Below are 27644 nucleotides of genomic sequence, written 5' to 3'. Positions count from 1 at the left end.
ATCTCATTGACTTCCCTTATGCTTTGGGATTTCAAGACCAGGGCTGTTTATTTGTGAATTTAAACCTCAGCAGAATCATTCAAAAGTTGGTGATTTAGTGTCTAAATTTATTCAACATTCAACATGTTTGTGAGTTGCTCCTCAAGGCATTTAAATCACACAGACCTACTTTTGCATACGGAATGGAGATATTGGTGGTGGGATGGGGGAGGAGTCTTTTTCTTAGGAAAGAAGAGACTAAATGACTAGGAAACAAAGGTAAGAAGAGAGATTTTATTTTTGCTATGGAGGAAACTTCAACAGAACAATGATGAAACTCTCTTATGGAGGATGAAAGAGAATTTAATGGAAAAACAAGTGGTCAGTGCTAGTGAAAGAAGAAGAAAATGATAAAGAACAACAACTCAGAAACAATTTAAGACAACAGTCACATGTATTTGAAAATGTCTTGATTTAATGAAGCAAAATCCAAATGAGGAGCCTGAGGTCTTGAGATATCAGGACTGTCAGAGCAGTACGCCAAGAGGTGGCAGAGACATTTCTAAGCATCTGGACTTTGAAGTCACACAAAGATTCCAATGCTAGCTCCACCACTTGTCCACGTAACCTCAGGGAAATTAAATGACGTCTCTGAGCCTCAGTTTCTTCATCTGTGAAATGGGGATACTGATTGCACCTGTTTCCCTAAGGTTGTAGTGAAAAATGAAGCACGTAGTTTAAATCAATAAATGCTCAGTAAGTATTAGATGACGATGATGATGTTTTCTGAAAAAGGTTAAGTGTAAAATAAGTTCTAGGATCAGAGTATATTACACATTTTACAATGATGACCTAGGAACTCTATTTTGCAACAGTTCAGTACCTGAATTTTCAGTCTCATCCTGTTGCCCACATTTTAAATCTATATAATGGTTCAGTTTACTGGTCGTTGTCTGGAAATATCTTTTTTAAAAAATCAGTCGTAGCAAATGAGGGGTTCAAGTGATAAGCTGATACATCTAGGGCTCAGTAGTCTTTCTTACTAGGTTTTGAACAAAGATAAAATATAAGTGAGATCCAGTGGGCAGAATAAGTATTCCATGTAAGCTCTATAAATATCCTACTATTTTTAAGACACGAAAACAATTTGATAATTCTTAAGGTAAATCATTTTAAATGATCCCAAGGAGGTCTCCAAGAAAGAAAAATTGTGCTGAGACCTTTAATAGAGTGAAAAAAACGTGTGATTTCAAAAAAAATCGTGTTTTCCTTATATTGATTTTTCCTATGCAAGACATAGTTGCACTGTAATAACTGGAAGAAACCTTAAGAATAAATACAATCATGGATTGTTAAAGTAAAATTACAAACTACTTTACAAATTTAACTATTAAATAGGGCTATGTACTTTTGTTTAAGAAAAATAAGAGATTGTGATCAAGTTGAAAGATTTTTAAAGGAAGGTCATGTAGGGTAACTTCTTCCCAGTTAAGGGTGAAATAAGTTTTCTGTCGAGGCATGCCCCTGGTGAAGGCTGTTGCTGGCTATAAAAACCTGAGAGAACAGTGAAAGAGCAGTCTCACTTTTGGTTTCGGCAGGTAAGTCCTTTCACGCCACACTGCATTACAGCATTTAAAGTAATTCATTTTCACAAACGTGTTACAGCTCATCAAGGATGCACCTACTTAATGCCAAGGGAGACCCAACTGGATACAATGGATTTCTCAGTCAATGGTGAATCTGAAGACATTTTTCCTTCCACGTACTTCTACCACCAGTGAGTAAGAATCAGGAGAAACTCATGTTGAAAGAAATGTCTTTGGGCTGTGAGTATTTAATCACTTGGTGATTAAACAGCCTGCTGGGAAATGAAGCAGAGAACATTCAAAAGCATTTCTGGTCCAAGACAGCTACTCAGAGGTGTGGCAAGGCAGGCACGATTGATGGCATTTTCTGAGGATTCTGGAGAACTGAAGTCCTCAAGTCCAAGCCCAAGAGCATGGCGAGGTCGGCTGCACCCGGTAGATGTGGATCAGTGTTTGGGACAGTCTTAACCTGGGGACCGTGCAAATGCTTGCTCTCCATGGCTGCCAGGTTGAGCGATATCATGATTTGGGAAGGAAAGCTTCCACAGCTGACACTTCTGGCTTCCTTTAAGCTTTCCAAAGTGTTTTGACACATACCATCTTATTTGATCTTTTTTTAAAATTTAATTAATTTATTTATTTTTGGCTGCTCTGGGTCTTCATTGCTGCATGCAGGCTTCTCACTGCGGTGTTTCTCTTGTTGCGGAGCATGGGCTCTAGGCGCGCGGGCTTCAGCAGTTGTGGCACGCGGGCTCAGTAGCTGTGGCTCGCAGGCTCTAGAGCACAGGCTCAGTAGTTGTGGTGCACGGGCTTAGTTGCTCCGCCGCCTGTGCGATCTTCTCAGACCAGGGCTCGAACCCGTGCCCCCTGCATTGGCAGACGGATTCTTAACCACTGCGCCACCAGGGAAGCCCCTTATTTGATCTTTAACACCGCATTGTTTACAAGTAGGGCAGATATCCTGCTCACTTTGCAGATTCTGGAAACTAAGGCTCAGAGAGGTCAAGGCATTGACCAAAGGTTTCATGGCGGAGGCAGGGCAAAATCCTTGGAGTTCTGATTCCCCATCCAGGGGGAAAAGAAACTAAAGACTGAAAGACAGCCCAAGAAGTATCTCAGCATTTAACCTTTGAAAATGGATTTCAATTGCCCAGCTACCCAACAGCTGTGTTTGTCAGCTGAATCAATTCAGAGGAGAGAGTCTCCCAGGCATTTTCCAGAGGGCAACAGATACTCTAGGTGATGCAAGAGGAAAATGATTATGCACAGCTGCTGTGCAAATCTGGCAGATTCGACAAAACTCATTCCCTGAGGATGGCGGGCTGATTCCTGTCTGCCACCTCTCAAAGGCAAGAGTGCGATCTCCTCCACCAACAATAAAGGTCAAGGGTCAGTAGAGAAGAATGAACGTAACACAAAACCTATCCCATCTGTATGGGAATCATTCAGTGGCCACAAAATGATCCAGTAGGGTACTTACCCAGACACTTCTCTGCTATCGCTCTCTTTTCTGTGTGACAGGCTTTAGTGAGAGAAGCTGACCAGAAGGGAGAGAACATGGCCCATTCCAGCAATACATAGAGACATAATGGGCCAAGTAAGTCCCCAACCATAACTACACCGAGAGAAGATGAGGAAACAACAGCAGCATTCCTTCTGGGCACTCAGAGAAGGGCTGCACCTCTGAGCTTCACAGCTATGATCTTTTAAGAACGCTAAGGAAGATTTGCTGGTATTTATCATTCATTCATTCTTTCATTCATTCAGAGAGTCTGAGAATGCCTACTACATGCCAGTATTAGTCTAGCACTAAGGAGACATCCACCTGCCTTTAGGAAGCTCTCATTGTACTGGGGGGGAGACCATAAACAAACAAGTAAAATACATGGTATATTAGATGATGAAGAAAACCATTCTGGAGAATGAGGCAGACAAGTGGGCTGTGCGGGTATGTGGGAGGTGGCACTTAATAAAAGTAGTGCCTCTGCTTACAAAAGAATAATATCAAGAGGATGAATGTATAAGATATCTGAAGAGAAGTATTTACAGGTACAGAATGCAAGCCAGAGGAAGAGAGTTCAATCCTGGCAAAATGGAAGGGGACGCAAAATAAAAATAGTGGGAGACATCTCCAAATCCCTCGTGCCACCTATCACAGCAAACCCGCTGCTGAACTTCTAACGTCTACGGCACTTGTTAGGAATTACTAGTGTCCTCCACCAATCCCTATATCCCTAACAGTAACTGCGTGTTTCCTGTTTGTACCAAGGACAAATGAAACAGACACCAGATCAAGAACATCTCCCTAGATCTCCACACAAACAGCCCAAGAACCCAAACTTCCGACACTAAGGTAATCAGTGTTTTCAGAGTAAGGAATCTTAGTAGAAATCTTAAAAAAAAAAGCCAAAAAAAACACCCAGTATTTCAAATTGTGATTCTTTTTAAAAAAAGCAAGCACAAATTACCTATCAGGACGAAATTTAGTCCAAGTCGACTGCAAATACATTAAGTACGTTTTCCCCTTTTTTCTACTGTTTCTTCCCTTCCCTCTTGTGAATCCACACTATATGAACCCATAGTTATTTGTTCCCCTGAAAGATGATTTCATTACATGGCAGATATGTAAAGGAGTATAGATTTCATTAAATTACCCTTAGTTAAGGCTCTCGTAGACTGGGCAAGCTTGGAAAGGTTATAAAAATAATATTTTGTCATGGCTGTCACATAACACTGAGAACAAAAGAGAAAAACAATTAGCCCGCTGGAAATAGGAGTCGTGTCTTACTTACCCGGAATAGGAATGACAGGAATACTTTCATTGGGGACCACCCGAGGTGAACTGCTATCTTCCACGTAGAAATGAGCTGTCTGAAAACATTTTCTGTACAGGAAACAGAAAAACATGCAAACAGTGAGAGAAGAGAAACACACTTTGTCTGAGTTCACCATCTCTCAATTCTTTCAGATTCTCCCAGCTTTAAATATCACCCAGCACTGAGTGCAGACCCATGGGAAAGTAACAAGATACAAGAAGGACAATATCCAGCCCATTGGAAGAACCCCAAATAGCTGAAGAATACCTATTTTTTTATTACACCACACCCATCCTCAGAGTTAGAAGGGAAAAAACTTAGTAGTGAACCACTCAGAAACATGAGAAGTTGGCACGGACTGTGTAAACCTGCTGTACAAACTGCGAGTCTTAGCCCACAATATTCCCAAATTCAACCTGTTCCAGAGGAAGACTTTGCTATTCTAAAGCCCTAGCGCCAAGTTCAAAGCACACCTCAGACCCTCCCAAACGCAGTCATCAGCCCAAGCACACAACAGCAGCACATTGTCAGCGCTCAGCGAAGGCCCTCGGAGCCCCAGACAGCTCTCGAAGGGGGTCAGAGGGCTTCCAGGGGGCAGGCACTCCAACTCCCAGGCCCTGGCCAGACAGCATGGGAAACAAGGAGCCGAAGGCTTCAAGCGTCAGCTGCTTGTTGGGGCTTCTGTTTTGTTTTTACCTGGACTTGAGACAAAGCAGGGAGCAAACACTGGTCATCACAGGACAGGCAGTGAAAAGGAAAGCCATCGGCAGCTCACTCAGCTTCTGTTCAGTGCTGCCGGCCGGCAGGCCCTCGGCTTTCCTGCAGCCACGTCACTGCTCATTGCGGCCCTAATGAGCTGCCCGAAGCACAGGCTGAATATTTAATGAGGCTGCTCAGCGTGAATGGCTATTGTGACCAGAGAAGGGTCCCTGTTCATCTGGCAGAGGGGCTTCACAATAGCTGGCCCCACTGCTGGGTCTTTGAGCCAAGCAGGCGGCATCCTTCTGGTGCTTGGTGTCCCTGGGACCCATTCCACTCCTCCGGCATCTCTCACCAAGCCCCATTTACACCCACTGTAGCTTTGCTTTTTCGGGGGGCGTATTCCCACCACTGGAATTAAGTCAACTTTTCTTCGGAACTATCATCCATCATCTAATCAGAAGTCCCGGGGGTGATTCTGTTGGGTGTACCATGTTGCTATGAAGCCAAAGAAGAGGGGGTTCGGGGGTGGATCTGAAAAATCACGGGACTCTAGAGAGCACAGGAGATCTTGGTGGAAGCGAGGAGGCCTCCAAGTCCTAAGGATTATTCACCCGCAGCTCTACATGGAGCGATCAGAACCACGCACAATCAGAAACGATCGCGTGTCACACTGGGAAGTGTGTTCCTTTAAGCAGTGCCTATTTTCGGATGGGAAGCAGCTCTACCCACTGTACACCCGGGCATGGCTCTAGAAGAGGTCTGGATAACTGCTCCCTATACCTTTAGGGGGTCCTGAACATAAATCACTCCCACTCCGGCCACATCTCACGGGACTGCTCTTGCAGTGCTCTGAACAATGATTTTTTTCTATGAATTGCCTGGCATTTGTAGTATAAATAATAGAACACGTTTTCATCACTCACTGTCTAGCTGCCTATACCTAAATTTGGAAGGAACAGTCAGTCTGACTTACGCTACATGGACATGCAACGTACAAAGTATTTTAGGGCTGTGGTAGTAACGGAATCTTCTACTGAATGTGAAATGATGCAAATCCATGTGGAAAAGACCCATGATTTTGTTGTTTGAGGTAATAGCTTCTTTCTGTTTCTAAGCTCATCAGCAAGTTTTCTCTTCTTGGATTCTTCCCCCTACGCCCCAGCAAATTTGCACAGATTTCCAGAATATAACACTAGAGTTAAAACACACAGGATACGGACTTCACAAACTAGCTAGAACCCTAACCAGCCAGCGTCACAGCTAAGGAAAATCTACTTTTGTTAAGATACTGCCCACTGAAGTACTTAGTGCTATATGACGCTGAAACAAATGGCACACAATTTACCAGCTCAGACTTTAACTAAGTGAAGAAGGAAAAAAGCTCAAAAAAGGACACCCCACAACAACAACAAAGAAATAACTATTCTAAGACCACAATTACTCTACCTGTTAAATTTCTAAGACATAAAGCATTAGTAAAAAGAATCAGTACTGGCCAAGGGACTGTTAACGTCAAGTGACTTGGAAAGGATAAACGCCATCGTGGGTTCTTTTTCTGGCAGAAGACAGGCAGACAGTTCACCCAGACTCTCAGTTCCATGTGAGGCGAGAGGCTCCACATTCTCTTTGAAAAAAGCAGTGTGTACCGAAGCACATCACACGCTAGTGCCCCATGTGTGGCTGTTAATAATGGATTTTCCCTGGTGCAAAAGAACTCTCTGATTGCCAGAGAGGAGCACAGCACTGGGATGAAGGTCAGAAACCCGGAGACACAGCTCCCTACATCTGCACCTTGATGCAGGTCATGTGGGCTTTCCTCCCACCCGTGGACTCGGGTGGGCACCCAACTACAGAACTTGGGGGCAAATGAATAAAGGTTTCAGTGGACCCACTGAACATTTATTCAGCACCCGCTACACAGCAAGGAGCATGCATACAACGCATTCTTATGGCTGGAAGTCTTAAAAACACCTCAAGCCTGGCTAAACACTGGAGTAATTTAGAAAGGATCGTGTGCGCACGTAATTCACAATCTCTGCAGAAAAATTAGGAAATAAATACAAATGAACAAAAAGAAAAAACAATCAGGTGAAGTTACCCTCATCCTTCTCTTAGTAATCTTCACTATTAATATTGTGGGGTACATCCTTCCACACTTTTCCTCACTTATTGACTGTTCCTTGATCATTGACAGTGAGGGGCTGGGAGCAGAACATAAACAAGACAGACGAGGTCCCTGCCCTCATGGCAGTTTATAGTCTCTTGGGGAAATCAAAAACAAACAAGTAAACAAATAATTTCAAATAGACAAGAGCTATGAAGAAAATAAAACAGGATGAGGTGGTGATAACTGATGCGGGGAGGTGAGGGAGGACCTCACCAGGAGGTGTCATAGGAGCTGAGAGATGATTGGGGAGGACCAGTCGTAGGAGGGTATAGGGGAAGACCATTCTAGGCAGATCCAGGAGCCAGTTAAAAGAGCCTTGGGGGCCTTCCCTGGTGGCACAGTGGTTGGGAGTCCGCCTGCTGATGCAGGGGACACGGGTTCGTGCACCGGTCCGGGAAGATCCCACATGCTGCGGAGCGGCTGGGCCCTTGAGCCATGGCCGCTGAGCCTGCATGTCCAGAGCCTGTGCTCCGCAACGGGAGAGGCCACAACAGTGAGAGGCCCGTGTACCGCCACAAAAACAAAACAAAACAAAAGAGCCTTGGAACAGAGTAAGCTCATTCACTGCAGGAACTGAAAGGAAGACAGACTTAAGAGCAGGGCAAGAAGTGGACCCAGAGAGGTGGGCAAGAGCCAGGTCATGCCAGGTCGAAGGCCACAAGCTTCACTGGCATCTGTGATGGAAAGCCAATGGAGGGCTTTAATCCGCGGACTGGAACGGTCTGACTCATCTCCTTTGAAGCGCTCACTTTGGCTGCTAGGTGGTGAACAGAGTACAGAGCAGCAAGAACGGAGCAAGGAGACGCATCAGGGGCTACTGATGTAATCTCACCCAAATACAGACAGGCAGATCAAAATGAGGTCATTTTATATGTATCTCCTTGATAACAAGTATGAACTGACATCTCACATTAATGTCTCTTCCACTTCATGGATGCACTACATTGTTAGATATTTCACTTATTATTTCTTGAATAACTATTGACTGGGGGTCTACTTTGGGCGAGGGACTGACTACGGTGCTCAGCTGTGGTCACCTTTTCACTACCAGTGACCACACGGAGATGAACACTCTGGAGGTACACATTCTACACTGTGAGTTTAAAATCTAAGAAAAGGGGCTGGTTCAGAGTCATTATCACATGACATTTTATTTAACTTGCTCACCTCAGAGAAATCTCAGGAGAGGGTTTTTTTTTGTTTTGTTTTGTTTTGTTTTACCTCCAGCAGTATCCAGGAATAAAAACGCAAAGGCAGTGATTTTGGAGAAGAGGAAAAGAAAATGGAAGTTTTAATGTCTCTAAATGTCTCAACTGTGAAGTGTTCGAAGAGGCAGTCTTGTCTCTAATTCTGAGCTCAGGAAAATGGAGATAAAATTTCTGAAAATGTCCGACTATGTCACCGAGCATGCAATTTCAAAGTTCTGTCTAGGTCCAATTCACTTTCAAATAACTGACTCTAAAACCCCTCATTGAATGAAAAAGATTCTAGGATCATCAAGAGTCATTTTCTAAAATTATTTCTTCACAGTGAGCATTTGTTTATGCCAGTACCTTAAAAAGGGAAAACTATAAAGTAGATCATGTTTGGAATAAAAAAATACATTTTCAAGTTTCACTACAAATTAAAGTCTGATGGGTTCCCACCATAAATTCTGTTTTCACTGCTTGCCGCCTTCTTTCTTTCTTTCCTTTTTCTCTGCCCACCCCTACTCCTATATATGTGCTTTAAGGACCTGAGAACAGATCTATTTTTTTTTTTATTTGACCCTGACTGGCTTAGTAATGATCCAAATTAGTTATCTTTTACTTTGCCTCATCTACCTTTGAGCATGTGTTTTCCTGACACTCTGAGTTTCCCAATTTAGGAATTTAAGTCCACCTTAGTTTTGGAGGGTCCTGACGTCAGTCAGCTACCCCCACCAACCCATGCACGCACACACGCGCACCCCACTGAACTTTCAATCGCGCACTGGTTATCACCCAGAGGCGTGTATCTCTTTGGTTTGGGAAGCTTTTAAAATAGAGAAAAACGGTTCCCGAGAGTCTCCAGCACTCTAGGAAAGCCCTAACAAAATAAAACAATCTTGAATGGGAGGCACCTTAAAAATGCCCAGAGAAGACTCTAGATTTTAAAGGGTCCCCTATGAGATAGGAAACAGTATTAACAATTCAAGGATGGGGACGTCACTGGTGGTCCAGTGGTTAAGGCTCTGCGCTCCCAATGCCGGGGGATGGGTTTGATCCCTGGTCAGGGAACTAAGATCCCTCATGCCGCACGGCGCAGCCCCCCCAAAAAAAAGTTAAAAAAAATAGAATTCAAGGACGTTAACATACTCATCTCAAACACAGAAAGAAAAACTGTATTGCATATACTTGAATAAAAACGTGAAAGGTCTTCTGCTTTGTTTCTGTTATAAGTTTCTCAGAAATAGGATGGAATTCTCCAAGGTGGAGCCCAGTGTTCTGCTACTGTATAGAACAGGAGTCTCAGCACAGAAGAAACTCAGATTTCTCAAATGAAAGTTTTTCCTCCTAAAGCTACCTTTTAAGCCACCTTTGTGGCTTTATGGCTCTATTGTCTGCCAGCAAAATAAATTTTAGTTTCTATGAAGGAACTGAAGTTGTCGATACGAACTTTACTATCAAGCGGTTCATGATGTTCTGATTTCCTGAATTCCAGGCGTCCTGCCACTTGAACAAATTTGAAAACCACCGAGTTAGATGGCTTTCTAAACTCCCCCTCCCTGGCCCATGAAGCAAGTACCACTATAGAGTTCCATCACACGTTCACTGAACGCTCCCAGATGGATGCAAGAAAAAGACATCCCAGTTTGCAGGAGATACTTTTCCTCCATTCAACTTGAGGGGAATCTGGGCCAGAATGAAAATGAAATGGGAGATGTGAGTCTCTGGGTCCCACTTCTCCTATGCCTCTCACAGACTAAGCATCTCTCACCTTGAATGAGAGTCTACCTTTTTTTTTTTTAAATGTTTTTAATTATTTTTATTTATTTGTTTTTGCTGTACGTGGGCCTCTCACTAATGTGGCCTCTCCCGCTGCGGAGCACAGGCTCCGGACGCGCAGGCTCAGCGGCCATGGCTCACGGGCCCAGCCGCTCCGCGGCATGTGGGATCTTCCCGGACCTGGGCATGAACCCGTGTCCCCTGCATCGGCAGGCGGACTCTCAACCACTGCGCCACCAGGGAAGCCCGAGAGTCTACCGTTTAACGGTATGCATGTTTCACATGACACAGCCCCAGAACACAAGCCAAATGCTTCTGGTTTTTGACCAAAGATGGTCAACGATGTGTATCTCACAAGAAGTTCTAAGTAGCAAAATGGAAACAAGCTTTCTATATTACTCTCCCTTCCTTCATCCCTTTTTAGAAAACCAACATGGGCTCATAGTTTAAGATTTCTAAGAAAGGCTTGACTAGAAGTGAAAAGGATAACGTACTAGATCCTCTCCAGTAGTTGATCAGAAGTGGATCCTGGCTAGCAGCTCCCTGGTCTCAAGACCACACCCCACTGCCTGTGGTCCAGACCCATCCGGTGTCTGAAGGCCTCGTGGCAGGAATGGGCACATATGCATCAGCCTGGCTTTTAAAAACCCACAGACACTTAAAGCTTAGTCATGAACAATGGGTCTCGGACTGAAATTTCTAAAAATAACTTTGCATTCTTTCAAATAAGACATATATTTTGAAGAGAGACTTTTTCAAAAATCAAAAATTCTACTCTTGGGCTTCCCTGGTGGCGCAGTGGTTGAGGGTCCGCCTGCCGATGCAGAGGACATGGGTTTGTGCCCTGGTCCGGGAAGATCCCACATGCCACGGAGCGGCTGGGCCCGTGAGCCATGGCTGCTGAGCCTGCACGTCCGGAGCCTGCGCTCTGCAGCGGGAGAGGCCACAACAGTGAGAGGCCCGCGTACCGAAAAAAAAAAAAAAAATTCTATTCTTGAGAAAGCACAGCTCATGTCAAAGTACATCTTCTAGTCAGGATGCAGTAGATACCAACCGAGATCAGTAAGCCATCAATGCCAATTCCCAGAGCTCCCCACCGAAACACACATGCTGCCAGCACAGGACAGGCTGGTGTGTTTAATTGGCTCTCTTGACGAATGAAATACACACACACACACACACACACACACACACACACACACACACACACCCCTCCCCCCCCCCCCCCCCCGCTACTCTGGCTGTCCTTTATAACTTAATAGACTCAAGTTACAGAGGCTTCCTAGTCAAACAAAATGCAGCAAACTACAAAGATAAGCAGGAACCCTCTAGACTCTCCCTTCCTTGCCTCTCATTTCTTTCCAGGAATCTGACACATCTTAAGGCAGAACACCCAGTGAGAGCAAACTTCCGCAGAAAGGCGTTCCTTTCTGCTGCTCCTGTTTTCCCAGGCACCTGCTTAGATAACCTTTGATGTGTCCTAACAATTTTCTTACTTAGACCTCTTTCTGCCCCTCGAACAGGAAGCTGGGAATAATTTAGGTGACTGATACTTTTCAAAAGCTAAGTGCCGACCTCCAGTCCAGGAAGATTGAATACTGGAAATGTGTGGAGTTCCACTCCGTACGGCTCCTCCGAAGGCAGAAATCCAGACCCACTTACAGGAGAGGGGGTTTCGGAGGTCTCTAGAAATCTGGGTCAAAATGGGCATCCCTTTGGCAAGCTTGAGATGTCACCCTGTTGTCATCCAGGGTCCTCGGCTTATAGTAACACTGCCCTTAGCATCAGCATGACTGATGGGGCTGGGGCGAGAGCGGGATCACAACACGATTTCTAGACTCCTGTGAAAAACCCGGGATTACAAAATAACCAAATACTGATATATAGGGATTAGGAACCAAGTCACTGTCTTCCAACGGAGCTCAATGCTTTTATAATCACATCGGAGTGACGAGGAGTTTGTCAGTGGCGTGCAGCTCAAAATGCTAATTGCAGGCTAGAACGGGCCATTGGCTGAGCTGCTGTTGAATATTAATTAAGTAATCGTAACTGATTTGTATACTGCCCTCATCTAAATTTACGGCGGCACGCCCGCTAATAATCCCGTTCATTCTCACGCTGTTGAGTACAGAAATCATGTTAGTATTTACTTTTGTAAATGGAGCTGTTGTAGTAAACCGTGTACGAATAAGAGCCATTTATAAATATGAAGTGGTAACACGTTCGCATGCCTTCCAGGAAGATGACTGAGGGCTGTGTTAAAAAGACATGGATTGATGTATCAGGGCAAAATGTTTCAAGAAATGGAAGTGACAAAGACAACAATAGAAGGAAAAGTCTGTGGGCGTCGATGGGCTTTTCCTCAAAGAGGAGGGTCTGCTAGAAATAATGCGGGGGTCCTGCTTAGAAAAGAGCCCAGTGTAAGTTCTGAGCTGAGGTGTTTCACATGCAACCACTCACTTGCGGTTCAGTTTCCTTTACTGCACGTTAAATGACTCTGTTTGTCAAACTCAGTTTACACTTGGAGTATCTTTTCAGGAGGGGATCTTCTAGAAAAAAAGAATTGAGGGCTGTGTTTCTCATTTGCATATTCTGCAAACCATCAAAGAGACACGGGATCTGACAAATACCAATGTCCTTGTGGGGATAACCTAATGGCATAATCCACATCGGGGCTAGCCTGGAAATCCTGGGACAGATGGTTGCCATAACCTGGATCAGTGGGGCTTGTCAGGTGTGAGGAGGAGATGATGGGAGGAAGGGGAAGAGAAAAGCGAACAAAATTATGTTGAAGCTGAGTGGGGGGGGAGGGGGTGACAGAGCGAAGAGATATTAAACGAGCAGAAAGTGTTTTGAAATATTTTGGATCTCACGTGGGCAGGAGAGATGTGCTGTGCAAGTCTCGTTACAGCTGGAAGTGACAAAAATCTGATTTCTGCAGTGAGAATTTTATTGGAGGATACAGACTGCCTGCAATTAACATCTTAGGAAGGTGGGAGAAAATTAACAAATTATATCCACATCAGTGGTCTCAAGGCAACATACCTCCTAGCTAGATATTAAGTCTGCCAAGAAACCCTTGCAGACACCCTGAAGTACTGGTAATGCTTTCCAGGAGATAAGAGAGGAAAAGGTCACTTCATAAACCACATTTTGACAAGACTGAGAACCTGAACAGGGCAGTTTGTATGTTCCAGCTGGTTTTAAGGAAGTGAGCTCTGGGCAGTCCTTGCCAACACTCCCAGCTGTTACCCTGAAAGAAGGCTTTGAAGTCATCTCCCGTTTAGTTAGGACCCTGGCCTGGAATGTTCTCCATTTCTGGACTGAGGCTTCAGGAACTCTGCACCTTATCTTGCCGCTCTTTTAGAGCCCTGACACAATTCCCCACTGACTGGGAGGGTTAACGGGGACAGGATGGGTCCAACTTATTTTGGAAATTCACATTTTATTTATGGCACATATGATTCAGTATCTGTATCATAAAATGGTCTGGTAAAAACCTTTGGCAACTACTTATTTCATTAACATACTAACTGAACTGAAGTCAGTCAGGCTTTTGCTGTAAGAGTCTTATTTTAAGGATCTAGTGAGGTATTACGTGCTTCTTCACTAAACAGCCCCAGATTGCAGTACTTTTTAAATACCTGGGACCATCTGGGAAAAAAAAAGTTGATTCAGACATCATACCATCAACCAGGTTAAACTCCCAATGATTTAAGAATTTCACATTAAAATTTGAAGCCATAAAAGTACCTTAAAAAAAGTAACCTCAGAATGGGGAAAGATTTTCTAATGACGACTCAAAACTCAGAAACCAAAGAAGAAATTTATGGATAAATCCAATTATATCAACATGAAAGAAGCAGCATAAACACAGTTAAAAGACAAACCACAAATTAGGGAAAAAAAATCTGCAACCCATATTGCTGACAAGAGAGCTCTCTCTTAAATAGAAAACGACTGACAATGCAAAGGAAGAATGAGCAAAAGATAAAACAATTTACAGAAAAAGAAATACAAATGGCACAGACACATGAAAGATGTTTAGCCTCACTTACAATAACAGAGAACACTTTATTAAAACTACACTAAGACACCATTTTTTTTCACCTATAAGGTTAGCAAAAATGCCGAAGTTTGACAACACCCTGTGCTGGAAAAGCTGTAGGGAAATAGGCAGACTCATGCATTGCTAGTAGAAGCCCGCCTTGGTGTCTCCCCAGAGAGAGCAATGTGTCACCATCTATCAAAATTACAAATGCACATAGCTCGTAAAACAGCCAAATTCTTGAATTTATCCTACAAATAGACTCATCCACTTGCAAAATAACATATAAAGTTATTCACCACACTATTGTTTGTCATAACAAAAGACCTGAGAACAACCAAAATGACAGCCACAGGAGACTAGTTAAACAAATCTCAACACAACTATACAAAAAAATACCGTGCTTCTGTAAAAAAAGAATGAGAAAACTATATACGCATAGAGAAAAATCACCTTACGTGAAAAAAGAAGGTTTATGACAGTGTATGCAGTATTCTCCTCTGTAAAAGGAGATAAGGGGATATAGGTTCAAACACACACACACACACACACAGAGCAACCTTTAAGAATAGACAATTACCTAGTACTAGTGGTTACCTGTTCATGATGGGGTAGGAAGCAGGGTTTGGTAGGTGGGTGATGGCATGGAGATCTCGGAGTCTATATAATTTTACACTTTTTTACTTTTGACCCATGTCAAGTATTACCTATTCAAAATCCTAAAACATTGAAAAATTTACAACTTTTTTGGAAAAGTAAATACTTGGGTCTGATTTTTATTGTTTTTTCTTCCCCCTTCTGGGGAGATAAGCAGCGATCCCTTCTTACAGGCTTGGTCCTGCTTGGTGATTCTGTCCACCCTTGGACTGCACTGACCCTCCCTCCCTCCTGACGTGGGAGAGGAGTGGTTAAGGCCAGTGAGGTTAGACAAAGGGGCCAAGAGGAGCAGGGCCCCCCTGTCCCCTGGAAGGCTTCCTATAGAGCAGCAAAGGACGCAACTGGGTCAGGGGGCTCCACAAAAGCTCCTGGGGATAGAGTAGGGGGAGGGGAGGGGAAAGTGGGCTGGCTGGAGGTCTTCAGGACACAGAACCCTCAGGAGGAGTGAGGAATGGCAGGCTCTGGAGGGAGAGAGTATGGCAGGGTAGCCAGCAGAGAAGAGCGGAGACTTGAGAATACGTCTTTACCAGGCCCATATCTTCACCATGGAGAAGCCAGCACAGCACGTGGGGCAGTGAGGAGAGGCGGCATCACTAAGGACTCAGACCACAGGGGTGGCAGTCCCCACTCGGCCACCTGAGCAGGGTGGCCCCGACAAGTAACTTCTCAGAGCCCCGGTTCCCTCATCTTCTAATGGGGTAATAAATTTCACACACTAAGCATTTTACACCTATTACCTCATTTACTCTTCACAGCCCTGCGACAAGGAACGATTACTAGACCCATTTTCTAGATGAGTCAGTTGAGGCTCAGAGGGCTTCGGGAAGTAACTCAAGGTCACAGAGCCAGGAGGAGGTAGAGCTGCAGTGAGAGCTCACAACTCCCTGAGCCAAGGCCTCTTAGTTCCTAATTCTATAAAAAAAAGTAAAGTCAAAGACATGATTCACAAGTAGGTGAATTCTATAAATACTTGTAGTTTCCCAAGATAGTTCTCAACTTCTAGACCTACATAAAACTGTGCTTCCCCCAAGCTTCTGGCACTCAGAAGTACAGAAGATACCAGAGGGACTGAAGTGCTTTATAACAAAACATAGCCTCTCAGGATCTAAAATATATCTCTAACGAGCACACTCCCACATTTGGGGCCAAGTACAAAAATTAGACTTAGTAACAGTCTAACAGTCCACTTGGCTACGGCATCATTTCTGGAAAGGACTTAGAAATTGGAAGAGCATTTATCTTTGTGCCATCCACGAGGTAATGCTGGCTTTTAAAAGTGTTACAGTCAAAACCACATTATATTTATAATGAACTGGGCATAAAAGGTAGGCATTTAATTGATGTTCAAGGTCTCCCTCTTAAGATTAGATCTTTGAATCGAAAGCTTGTACAGAGGGGTTTCTCTTTCAGTTTTTACCCTTGGAGTGTTGAAAATGTGATTCAAAATTGAAGACTTCAATAAGTAAAAAGAGATCATAGAAAGAATAATTACATTACCAGAGTCAGCAGTTACTGCCTTTCTCTAAAAGGCCAAAATTGCACCGTTGACCTTAAAAGAAGATGGATCATAGAATTTCTCATTAATCTCCCATAATTCTTATACTATACCATCTTAGGATAGGTATACGTCTCATAGGTATCCCTGATTATAGTGGGTGGATATCTACAATTTCATCTAATAATCTGATTTACCCACAACCAATGGAGACAAATAATTCCATGTAAAAATTCTAATGTAAATTCAATAAATTGGTTCATTGAAAGTAATAGAGGACTACTCACAACAAAATATTAACTAGTGAATTATCCTAATTGGCCATTTAATATTAAAGTATTAATTACCATATTAAGCAGTTTGCCTAGATAAGCCTTACAAAAGTATTATCAAGGGCTCATGTGTGGTGATTAAAATTACATAATCCCGAATTCTAAAGGTTTATTATAAATCTTGCCAGGACAATAATTTTTTCAAGTATTCAAGCTATCTAGAACTTTTATTTATTTTTTTAAATTTTAGCCTTCTTATGGAAAAACACACGATGTAACCCCATTTACTTGTTCTTCCCTTCCTAGTCGTCTTCTTTAACTCTTCTACAAATTTACGTTTCTACAAGGCATTTTTCGCTTATAAGGCTAAACGCATGCATAAACTGTTTTGTTTTAAAACTCTCAAACATGCAAACATCTGAAATTTCAGAAAGAAAATGGATGCAACAGACATACAGACACATAAACACAGAACGCACCCCCATCCTAGAAACAGAAAACATCCCCCCAAGTGGCAAAATCAAGCAAAGCAAGCACGCATAGGACATAAATTTAGTTGCTACCAGCTACCTGCAAGCTGCACTGGCATTTGCAAGTCATACTTTTGGGAGCTGGGGTAGAACAGGTGAGTTTCAGCACCGTGCTGTCTAGCGGGCTTTAATCCCCATGGCAACAGAACAAAAATCCAGCAAACCAGTCGCGGCCAAAGAGACCCCCTCCCCCACCTTAAGCTTGACTGCCCCTCACCTGCTCCCCTTCTCTCCTCTCTCCCCAGAAGAAGGCACTTCATGGAAACGTCTGGGAAAGCCCTTGGACTTTATTTTGTTACACCCTCTAAATGGACAAAAAACAAAAGAGAACAGGTGTAGCAGACAATACTTTCAAATGGCCACCAAGAGTTCCACCGATTCCCCCCTCCCACCTATCACAGACAAACCCCACCATTAGGCCACACTGGGGGCATGTTCCATAGGGGAAGGTTACACACAATGATATCTGGGCTAGTTAAGGTCTTTTATGCTGAGATAAGAAAAGGGAAATGGGAACTGTGCTCTTAAAAAGCTGTCTTTAGGTATTAGAAACCTCTATCACCCCTGGTGTTAATGGAAGGTAAAGATATCACCAACCTTGGCTGCGTGAACACAGCCTGAAGGGGGCTAGTGCACCACAGCTAGCCGGGAGGGAGTCCGGGAAAAAGTCTGGAGCTGCCGAAGAGGCAAGAGACCGTTGTTTCGGGGTGCGCGAGGAGAGGGGATTCAGAGCACCGCCTAAACGAGCTCCAGAGACGGGCGCGAGCCGCGGCTACCAGCGCGGACCCCAGAGACAGGCATGAGATGCTAAGGCTGCTGCTGCCGCCACCAAGAAGCCTGTGTGCGAGCACAGGTCACTATCCACACCTCCCCTCCCGGGAGCCCGTGCAGCCCGCCACTGCCAGGTTTCCGTGATTCAGGGACAACTTCCCCGGGAGAACGCACGGCGCGCCACAGGCTGGTGCAATGTCACGCCGGCCTCTGCCGCCGCAGGCTCGTCCCACATCCGTACCCCTCCCTCCCCGCGGACTGAGTGAGCCAGAACCCCCGAATCAGCGGCTCCTTTAACCCCGTCCTGTCTGAGCGAAGAACAGACGCCCTCGGGCGACCCACACGCAGAGGCGGGGCCAAATCCAACGCTGAGCCCCGGGAGCTGTGCGAACAAAGAGAAAGGGAAATCTCTCCCAGCAGCCTCAGGAGCAGCGGATTAAAGCTCCACAATCAACTTGCTGTACCCTGCATCTGTGGAATCCATGAATAGACAACGAATCATCCCAAATTAAGGAGGTGGAGTGTGATTTTCTCTGTATAGTTTTGCTTTTACCATTTGTCCTAGGTTCTCTCTGTCCTTTTTTTAATTTTTTTTTAAGTGTAGTTTTTTAGCACTTGTTATCACTGGTGAATTTGTTTTTTGTTTGGTTGCTCTCTTCTTTCTTTATTACTTTTTAATTTTTTCTTTATTTTTAATAATTTTTTATGTTTCATTTTAATAACTTTATTTTTCTCTTTCTTTCTTTGTTTCTTTTTTTCTCCCTTTTCTTCTAAGCCATGTGGCTGACAGAGTCTTGGTGCTCCGGCTGGGTGTCAGGCCTGTGCCTCTGAGGTGGAAGAGCTGAGTTCAGGACACTGGTCCACCTGAGACATCCTGGATCCACATAATATCAAACGGCAAAAGCTCTTCCAGAGATCTCCATCTCAACGCTGAGACCCAGCTCCACTCAACGACCAGCAAGCTACAGTGCTGGATACCCTACGCAAAACAACTAGCAAGACAGGAATACAACCCCACCCATTAGCAGAAAGGCTGCCTAAAATCATAATAAGGTCACAAATACCCCAAAACACACCACAGGATGTGGTCCTGCCCACCACAAAGACAAGATCCAGCCTCATCCACCAGAACACAGGCACCAGTCCCCTCCACCAGGAGGCCTACACAACCCACTGAACCAACCGTAGCCACTGGGAGCAGACACCAAAAACAACGGGAACTACGAATCTGCATCCTGTGAAAAGGAGACCCCAAACACAGTAAGATAAGCAAAATGAGAAGACACAGAAACACACAGCAGATGAAGGAACAAGGTAAAAACCCACCAGACCAAACAAATGAAGAGGAACTAGGCAGTCTACCTGAAAAAGAATTCAGAGTAATGATAGTAAAGGTGATCCAAAATCTTGGAAATAGAATGGAGAAAATACAACAAATGTTTAACAAGGACGTAGAAGAACTAGAGAGCAAACAAACAATGATGAACAACACAATAAATGAAATTAAAAATTCTCTGGAAGGGACCAACAGAAGAATAACTGAGGCAGAAGAATGGATAAGTGACCTGCAAGATAAAATAGTGCAAATAACTACTGCAGAGCAGAATAAAGAAAAAAGAATGAAAAGAATTAAGGACAGTCTCAGAGACCTCTGGGACAACATAAAACTCATCAACATTCAAATTATAGGGGTCCCAGAAGAAGAAGAGAAACAGAAAGGGACTGAGAAAACATTTGAAGAGATTATAGTTGAAAACTTCCCTAACATGGGAAAGGAAAGAGCCACCAAAGTCCATGAGGCGCAGAGAGTCCCATACAGTATAAATCCAAGGAGAAACGTGCCAAGACACATATTAATCAAACTATCAAAAATTAAATACAAACAAAAATATTAAAAGCAGCAAGGGAACAACAACAAATAACACACAAGGGAATCCCCATAAGGTTAACAGCTGATCTTTCAGCAGAAACTCAGCAAGCCAGAAGGGAGTGGCAGGACATATTTAAAGTGATGAAAGGGAAAAACCTACAACCAAGATTACTCTACCCAGCAAGGATCTCATTCAGATTTGACGGAGAAATTAAAACCTTTACCGACAAGCAAAAGCTAAGAGAATTCAGCACCACCTAACCAGCTTTATAACAAATGCTAAAGGAACCTCTCTAGGCAGGAAACACAAGAGAAGGAAAAGACCTACAATAACAAACCCCAAACAATTAAGAAAATGGTAATAGGAACATACATATCGATAACTACCTTAAATGTAAATGGATTAAATGTTCCAACCAAAAGACACAGACTGGCTGAATGGATACAAAACAAGACCCGTATATATGCTGTCTATAAGAGACCCACTTCAGACCTAGGGACACATACAGACTGAAAGTGGGGGGATGGAAAAAGACATTCCACACAAATGGAAATCAAAGGAAAGTTGGAGTACCAATTCTCATATCAGACAAAATAAGACTTTAAAATAAAGACTATTACAAGAGACAAAGAGGACACTACATAATGATCAAGGGATCAATCCAAGAAGAAGATATAGCAATTGTAAATATTTATGCACCCAACACTGGAGCACCTCAATACATAAGGCAAATGCTAAAGGCCATAAAAGGGGAAATCAACAGTAACACAATCATAGTAGGGGACTTTAGCACCCCACTTTCACCAATGGACAGATCATCCAAAATGAAAATAAATAAGGAAACACAAGCTTTCAATGATACATTAAACAAAATGGACCTAATTGGTATTTATAGGACATTCCATCCAAAAACAGCAGAATACACTTTCTTCTCAAGTGCTCATGGAACATTCTCCAGGATAGATCATATTTTGGGTCACAAATCAAGCCTCAGTAAATTTAAGAAAATTGAAATTGTATCAAGTATCTTTTCCAACCACAACGCTATGACACTAGATATCAATTACAGAAAAAAAAATCTGTGAAAAATACAAACACATGGAGGCTAAACAATACACTACTAAATAACCAAGAGATCACTGAGGAAATCAAACAGGAAATCAAAAAATACCTAGAAACAAATGACAATGAAAACACGATGACCCAAAACCTATGGGATGCAGGAAAAGCAGTTCTAAGAGGGAAGTTTATAGCAATATAATCCTACCTCAAGAAACAAGAAACCTCTCAAGTAAACAAGCTAAACTTACACCTAAAGCAATTCTAGAAAGAAGAACAAAAAACCCCCAAAGTTAGCAAAAGGAAAGAAATCATAAAGATCAAATCAGAAATAAATGAAAAAAATGAAGGAAACGATAGCAAAGATCAATAAAACTACAAGCTGCTTCTTTGAGAAGATAAACAAAATTGATAAACCATTAGCCAGACTCATCAAGAAAAAAAGGAAGGAGACTCAAATCAATAGAATTAGAAATGAAAAAAGAGAAGTAACAATTGACACTGCAAAAATACAAAGGATCATGAGAGATTACTACAAGCAACTATATGCCAACAAAATGGACAACCTGGAAGAAATGGACAAATTCTTAGAAAATCACAACCTTCTGAGACTGAACCAGGAAGAAAGAGAAAGTATAAACAGACCAATCACAAGCACTGAAATTGAAACTGTGATTAAAAATCTTCGAACAAACAAAAGCCCAGGACCAGACGGCTTCACAGGTGAATTTTATCAAACATTTAGAAAAGAGCTAACACCTATCCTTCTCAAACTCTTCCAAAGTATAGCAGAGGGAGGAACACTCCCAAACTCATTCTACGAGGCCACCGTCACCCTGATACCAAAACCAGACAAAGATGTCACAAGGAAAGAAAACCACAGGCCAATATCACTGATGAACATAGATGAAAAAATCTTCAACAAAATACTAGCAAACAGAATCCAACAGCACATTAAAAGGATCATACACCATGATCAAGTGGGGTTTATCCCAGGAATGCAAGGATCCTTCAATATATGCAAATCAATCAATGTGATACACCATATTAACAAACTGAAGGAGAAAAACCATATGATCATCTCAATAGATGCAGAGAAAGCTTTTGACAAAATTCAACACCCATTTATGATAAAACCCCTCCAGAAAGGAGGCATAGAGGGAACTTACCTCAACACAATGAAGGCCATATATGACAAACCCACAGCGAACATCATTCTCAATGGTGAAAAAGTGAAAGCATTTCCTCTAAGATCAGGGAGAAGACAAGGTTGTCCACTCTCACCACTATTATTCAACATAGTTTTGGAAGTTTTAGCCACAGCAATCAGAGAAGAAAAAGAAATAAAATGTTTCCAAATCAGAAAAGAAGAAGTAAAGCTGTCACTGTTTGCAGATGACATGATACTATACATAGAGAATCCTAAAGATGCTACCAGAAAACTACTAGTGTTAATCAATGTATTTGGTATAGTAGCAGGATACAAAATTAATGCACAGAAACCTCTTGCATTCCTATACACTAATGATGAAAAATCTGAAAGAGAAATTAAGGAAACACTCCCATTTACCATTGCAACGAAAAGAAAAAAATACCTAGGAATAAACCTACCTAAGGAGACAAAAGACCTGTATGCAGAAAACTGTAAGACACTGATGAAAGACATTAAAGATGATACAAACAGATGGAGAGATATACCATGTTCTTGGATTGGAAGAATCAATAATGTGAAAATGAGTATACTACCCAAAGCAATCTACAGATTCAATGCAGTCCCTATCAAACTACCAATGGCATTTTTCACAGAACTAGAACAAAAAATTGCACAATTTGTATGGAAACACAAAAGACTAGGGAGAGCCAAATCAATCTCGAGAAAGAAAAGTGGAGCTGGAGGAATCAGGCTCCCGGACTTCAGACTATATTACAAAGCTACAGTAATCAAGACAGTATGGTACTGGCACAAAAACAGAAATATCGATCAATGGAACAGGACAGAAAGCCCAGAGATAAACCCAGGCACATATGGTCACCTTATTTTTGATAAAGGAGAGAAGAGTATACAATGGAGGAAAGACAGTCTCTGCAATAAGTGGTGCTGGGAAAACTGGACAGCTACATGTAAAAGAATGAAATTAGAACACTCCCTAACACCGTCCACAAAAATAAACTCAAAATGGATTAAAGACCTAAATGTAAGGCCAGACACTATAAAACTCTTAGAGGAAAACATAGGCAGGACACTCTATGACATAAATCACAGCAAGATCCTTTATGACCTACGTCCTAGAGTAATGGAAATAAAAACAAAAATAAATGAATGGGACCTAATGAAACTGAAAAGCTTTTGCAGAGCAAAGGAAACCATAAACAAGACGAAAAGACAACCCTCAGAATGGGAGAAAATATTTGCAAATTAAGCAACTGACAATGGATTAATCTCTAACATTTACAAGCAGCTCATGCAGCTCAATATCAAAAACAAACAACCCAATCCAAAAATGGGTGGAAGACCTACATAGACATTTCTCCAAAGAAGATATACAGATTTCCAAGAAACACATGAAAGGATGCTCAGCATCACTAATCATCAGAGAAGTGCACATCAAAACTACAATGAGGTATCTCCTCACACCAGTCAGAATGGCCATCATCAAAAAATCTAGAAACAATAAATGCTGGAGAGGGTGGAGAAAAGGGAACATGTTGAGCTGTTGGTGGGAATGTAAACTGATACAGCCACCATGGAGAACAGTATGGAGGTTCCTTAAAAAATTAAAAATAGAACTACCATATGACCCAGCAATCCCTCTACTGGGCATATACCCTGAGAAAACATAATTCAAAAAGAGTCGTGTACCACAATGTTCACTGAAGCTCTATTTACAATAGCCAGGACATGGAAGCAACCTAAGTGTCCATCAACAGATGAATGGATAAAGAAGATGTGGCACATATATACAATGGAATATTACTCAGCCATAAAAAGAAACGAAATTGAGTTATTTGTAGTGAGGTGGCTGGACCTAGAGTCTGTCATACAGAGTGAAGTAAGTCAGAAATAGAAAAACAAATACTGTATGCTAACACATGTATATGGAATCTAAAAAAAAAAAAGGTCTGAAGAACCTAGGGGCAGGACAGGAATAAAGACGCAGATGTAGAGAATGGACTGTAGGACATGGGGAGGGGGAAGGGGAAGCTGGGATGAAGTGAGAGAGTGGCGTGGACATATATACACTACTAAATGTAAAACAGATAGCTAGTGGGAGGCAGCCACATAGCAGAGGAAGATCAGCTCGGTGCTCTGTGACCACCTAGAGGGTTGGGATATGGAGGGTGCGAGGCAGACAGAAGAGGGAGGAGATATGGGGATATATGTATATGTATAGCTAATTCACTTTGTTATCAAGCAGAAACTAACACACCATTGTAAAGCAATTATACTCCAATAAAGATGTTAAAAAAAATTAAAAAAAGATATCACCAACCCAATAATGACCTCTGGTCCTTCCACTTTTGACAAGCTCCCCTGCAAACAGGATGGCTTAAAATACCATTGGAATAAATAGAACTTGGGAGGAATCTATTTGGTACCGTTTGAACCTCCCTTCTGCCACAGATTTCTCTGAATTCGGTGCTGTTAGACCAATCCGGGGTTTTGCCTTTTCCCCATGCGTTCCTCTCATCTCTGGACAAACACTTTCCTGATTCACAATACAGATGGTGGAACAGTATGAGGGCTCCTCAGATAAGGTGGAGGTAGCAGTTGGCAAGTTATTACCAAATATAAAGTCTGATATTTCGTTTCCCCTTAAAACTTAAATGACCTGAGAATTGGAGACTTAGCTCTAGCATTTGAAAGATGCACTTCTGTCATACTGGAAAATGTTCATTTAATTATATTTAATCCCCAAACCACCTGGGCTATAGCATTTCACACTGAAAGGATTCCTATTCTTTCCAAACTCCATTGATAGAACAGTAAAGATTAACTCCGATATAGGAAGGTTCTCTTTTTTAGAAGTTCTCATGAATCCCATGCAGAACTCTGAATTCAAGTTATGTGATTTCAAAGAACATTTGTTAACTTCTGATTTACTTGGTGGTTTTCTACTTCTAGGAAGAGACATCCTCTAATTCTCAACTATTAGGTTTTTCTTCTCCCTTAATACAAGCTTTCATTTATTTTGTTAATTATTAGGCTCCAAGTTGGGTAAAAGTGCTTGGCGCAGAAACCAAATTAGGGAGGAATCAAAACTTGGGAAAATGATTAAAAAGTGTCGGGGTGAGGAAGGGAAGGGGAGGGTGCTGTAATTCAGAACTTCTTGTCTCCCTCTATTGAGTACATTCTGCAACTACAACAACTGTCCTCAAAACCACGCACATACTCAGCGCGGCTACCAACATTAATCCGAGGAAATCACGAGTGTGTGGAGTGTTTTTGCAAATTTTCATAAGAACTTGAAATTTGCAGCTTCCTAAAATATTTAGACTTCCTCTCAACCCTTAGCCCTACTCTGAATTCTGCCAGACTCACTCGGGAATTTTGGAGCGGAGCCGGCTATCTCCGCAGTTTCTCCTCACACACAATCACAGGCGCTTCAAGCTACCACCCTGTAAACTGACAACACTCCGCCGAGAAGCAAATGCCATAAAACTAACATCCTGAATAATCGAGGGGGCTACCTGAGCAACCCGACAGGACAGACCCGATCAGCCCTGGGAGAGAGGACACTTAATTCAGAGAAATCCAAAGAAAGGGGTTGGTTATGTAGCAGAGACTGAATATTATAAGGAGTTTCCCTTTTCCTGAAAAGCCAGCTTGGCTGAAAAATGTATCCATTCACTTCTCAACAGAGTGCATCCTGTCTTTTAAGTATCATAGTGTTTAAATGGCAACCTTTAGTGGTGAATCTCTCCCTGCTTTTGTCTAAGTGACTACACGTTCCCTGGTTCTAAGAGCTTCAACTGGCATCTCAGGGCCAACTAGACAGCAGGGGGCCGGTTACTATAACAACGGACGGTTCTCTGAATTCTGAAAGGCCCCTGAGTAGCCATTTGGGAAACAGTTATTGAGCAAAAGTTGCCTAGGATCGCCCATGTGACCCAGATCTCCCTGCACAGAGCTGCCCAGAGAAAGAAAAAAATAGCTGTCCATCTTCAGGAACAGCTGCGGTCTCTAGAGGCTCCCTACCCCCATGCTTTTAGCATCTCAGAGCAAGACACCACCATGTCATCAGAAACTCAACCCTCCGAGGCAAGCACGTTTCGGCATCATGAAATGTGCATTCTTCTCCCCACTGGCTCCACACGTTGTCAGGCTTTGCCGAGCTGGATTGTAACAGTTATTCCTAATGATTAAAAAAAAAAACCTTCTTGAACTATACCTACAGGTACAGGTTCCCCAGAGAGATGAGTGACATGGGCAGTTTACCAGTTTATAAAAGAAAGAATCATGCCCAGAATACAGGCGGCCCCGTGAGTGGTCTGTTTACAGAAAAGATAAAGGTGATCACACAAAGCCACCAAAAAGTACGACTGGGAAGCTTGGCTTTTTCTAGACTTGAATTGCATGTAAACCCATCTTTTGATTCTCATGCCCTCCCTCACAAGAGATACAGAAAAACAGCTTGGTCTGACCCAATGCCTGTGTATGTGCCCCAAATCCCCTCAGAAAGAATCTGAGCCTGCCCACAAAAGTGGACTTTATTTTGCATAGAAGAATGCACATTTAAGTGAAGGGCAGAGACGGGCAGACTGGCGAGCAGGGGACCAGTTGGCTCTGTGCAGCCTACTAGTGCCATGAGGGGATGTGAGAACAGTGATGTCGATCTCCCTGTTGATCACGAGAACCCAGACAGCTGGGGTTTTAAGCAAAATCTTCCTATTTTCAAAATAATTCAGATTTTAAAAAACAAGATGTCAGGACTTCCCTGGCAGTCCAGCGGTTAAGATTCCACGCTTCCACTACAGGGGGCACGGGTTCAATCCCTGGTAGGGGAACTAAGATCCTGTGTGCTGCATGGCACAGCCAAAAAAGGAAGGAAGGAAGGAAGGAAGGAAAGAAGGAAGGAAGGGAGGGAGGGAGGGAGGGAGGGAGGGAGGGAGGGAATGTTTAAAAAAACCCAAAAAAACAAGAAGTCAGCTACATAAAACAGACCTGGAGGCCGCCAGTTTTTGACCTCTATCTGGGATAACCTTTGTTTACCTGCTCATCTCCTCCATTAACCTACACGCTCCTTGAGACAGGAATTCCGTCTCCTCGCAGCATCTCCAGTGCCCAACACAAACTAGATGCTTGAGAAATGTCTTTGAATGAACACATGAAGGAAGGAATACACGAGCCAGCTGTGAAGGGTCTTAGGTCAACAAAACAAAACAAAGCCCTAGGTGTGAATACAGCTGACTCTTGAACAACATGGGGGTTAGGGTGTCGACCTTTGCACAGTCGAAAATCTGCATATAATGTAGTTGGCCCTCATATTCACATTTCCTCCACATCTGTGAGGCCATGGATTCCACCAAACACAGGTCGTATAGTACTGTCGTGCTGACTGCTGAAAAAAAATCCGAGTATAAGTCAACCCCTGAAGTTCAAAGATGCCTTGTTCAGAGGTCAACTGTACTTCCCAAACATACTAGCCTGTGATCCTGGGCAAGTTCCCGCTTCCGGACACTGTCTTCTCCCTTGGAAGAAGGTGATGCAGTCCCCGCCACCTTGG

The 27644-nt window shown here is 42.9% G+C and overlaps 1 protein-coding gene across 19 annotated transcripts in view; it reads right to left on the bottom strand.

The window, feature by feature from the left end:
* PTPRG (protein tyrosine phosphatase receptor type G) overlaps positions 1 to 27644 on the bottom strand; it is a 907646-nt gene that overhangs the window by 54890 nt on the left and 825112 nt on the right. For 17 of the 19 annotated variants that reach the window (XM_079935460.1, XM_079935459.1, XM_079935474.1 and 14 more), the window contains 2 exons: positions 17436 to 17522; positions 4358 to 4449 (listed from right to left, as the gene is read on the bottom strand). In XM_079935460.1, the coding sequence (XP_079791586.1) occupies positions 4358 to 4449; positions 17436 to 17522 (179 nt within the window). The remainder of the gene's footprint in view (positions 1 to 4357; positions 4450 to 17435; positions 17523 to 27644) is intronic. The other 2 variants (XM_079935471.1, XM_079935476.1) reach the window with 1 other exon arrangement.

This window comes from Stenella coeruleoalba (assembly GCF_951394435.1).
Source record: "Stenella coeruleoalba genome assembly, chromosome: 10".
Classification (NCBI taxonomy): domain Eukaryota; kingdom Metazoa; phylum Chordata; class Mammalia; order Artiodactyla; family Delphinidae; genus Stenella; species Stenella coeruleoalba.
Note: the sequence above shows the minus strand (reverse complement) of the source record. Positions and strands in the feature narration are given on the sequence as shown.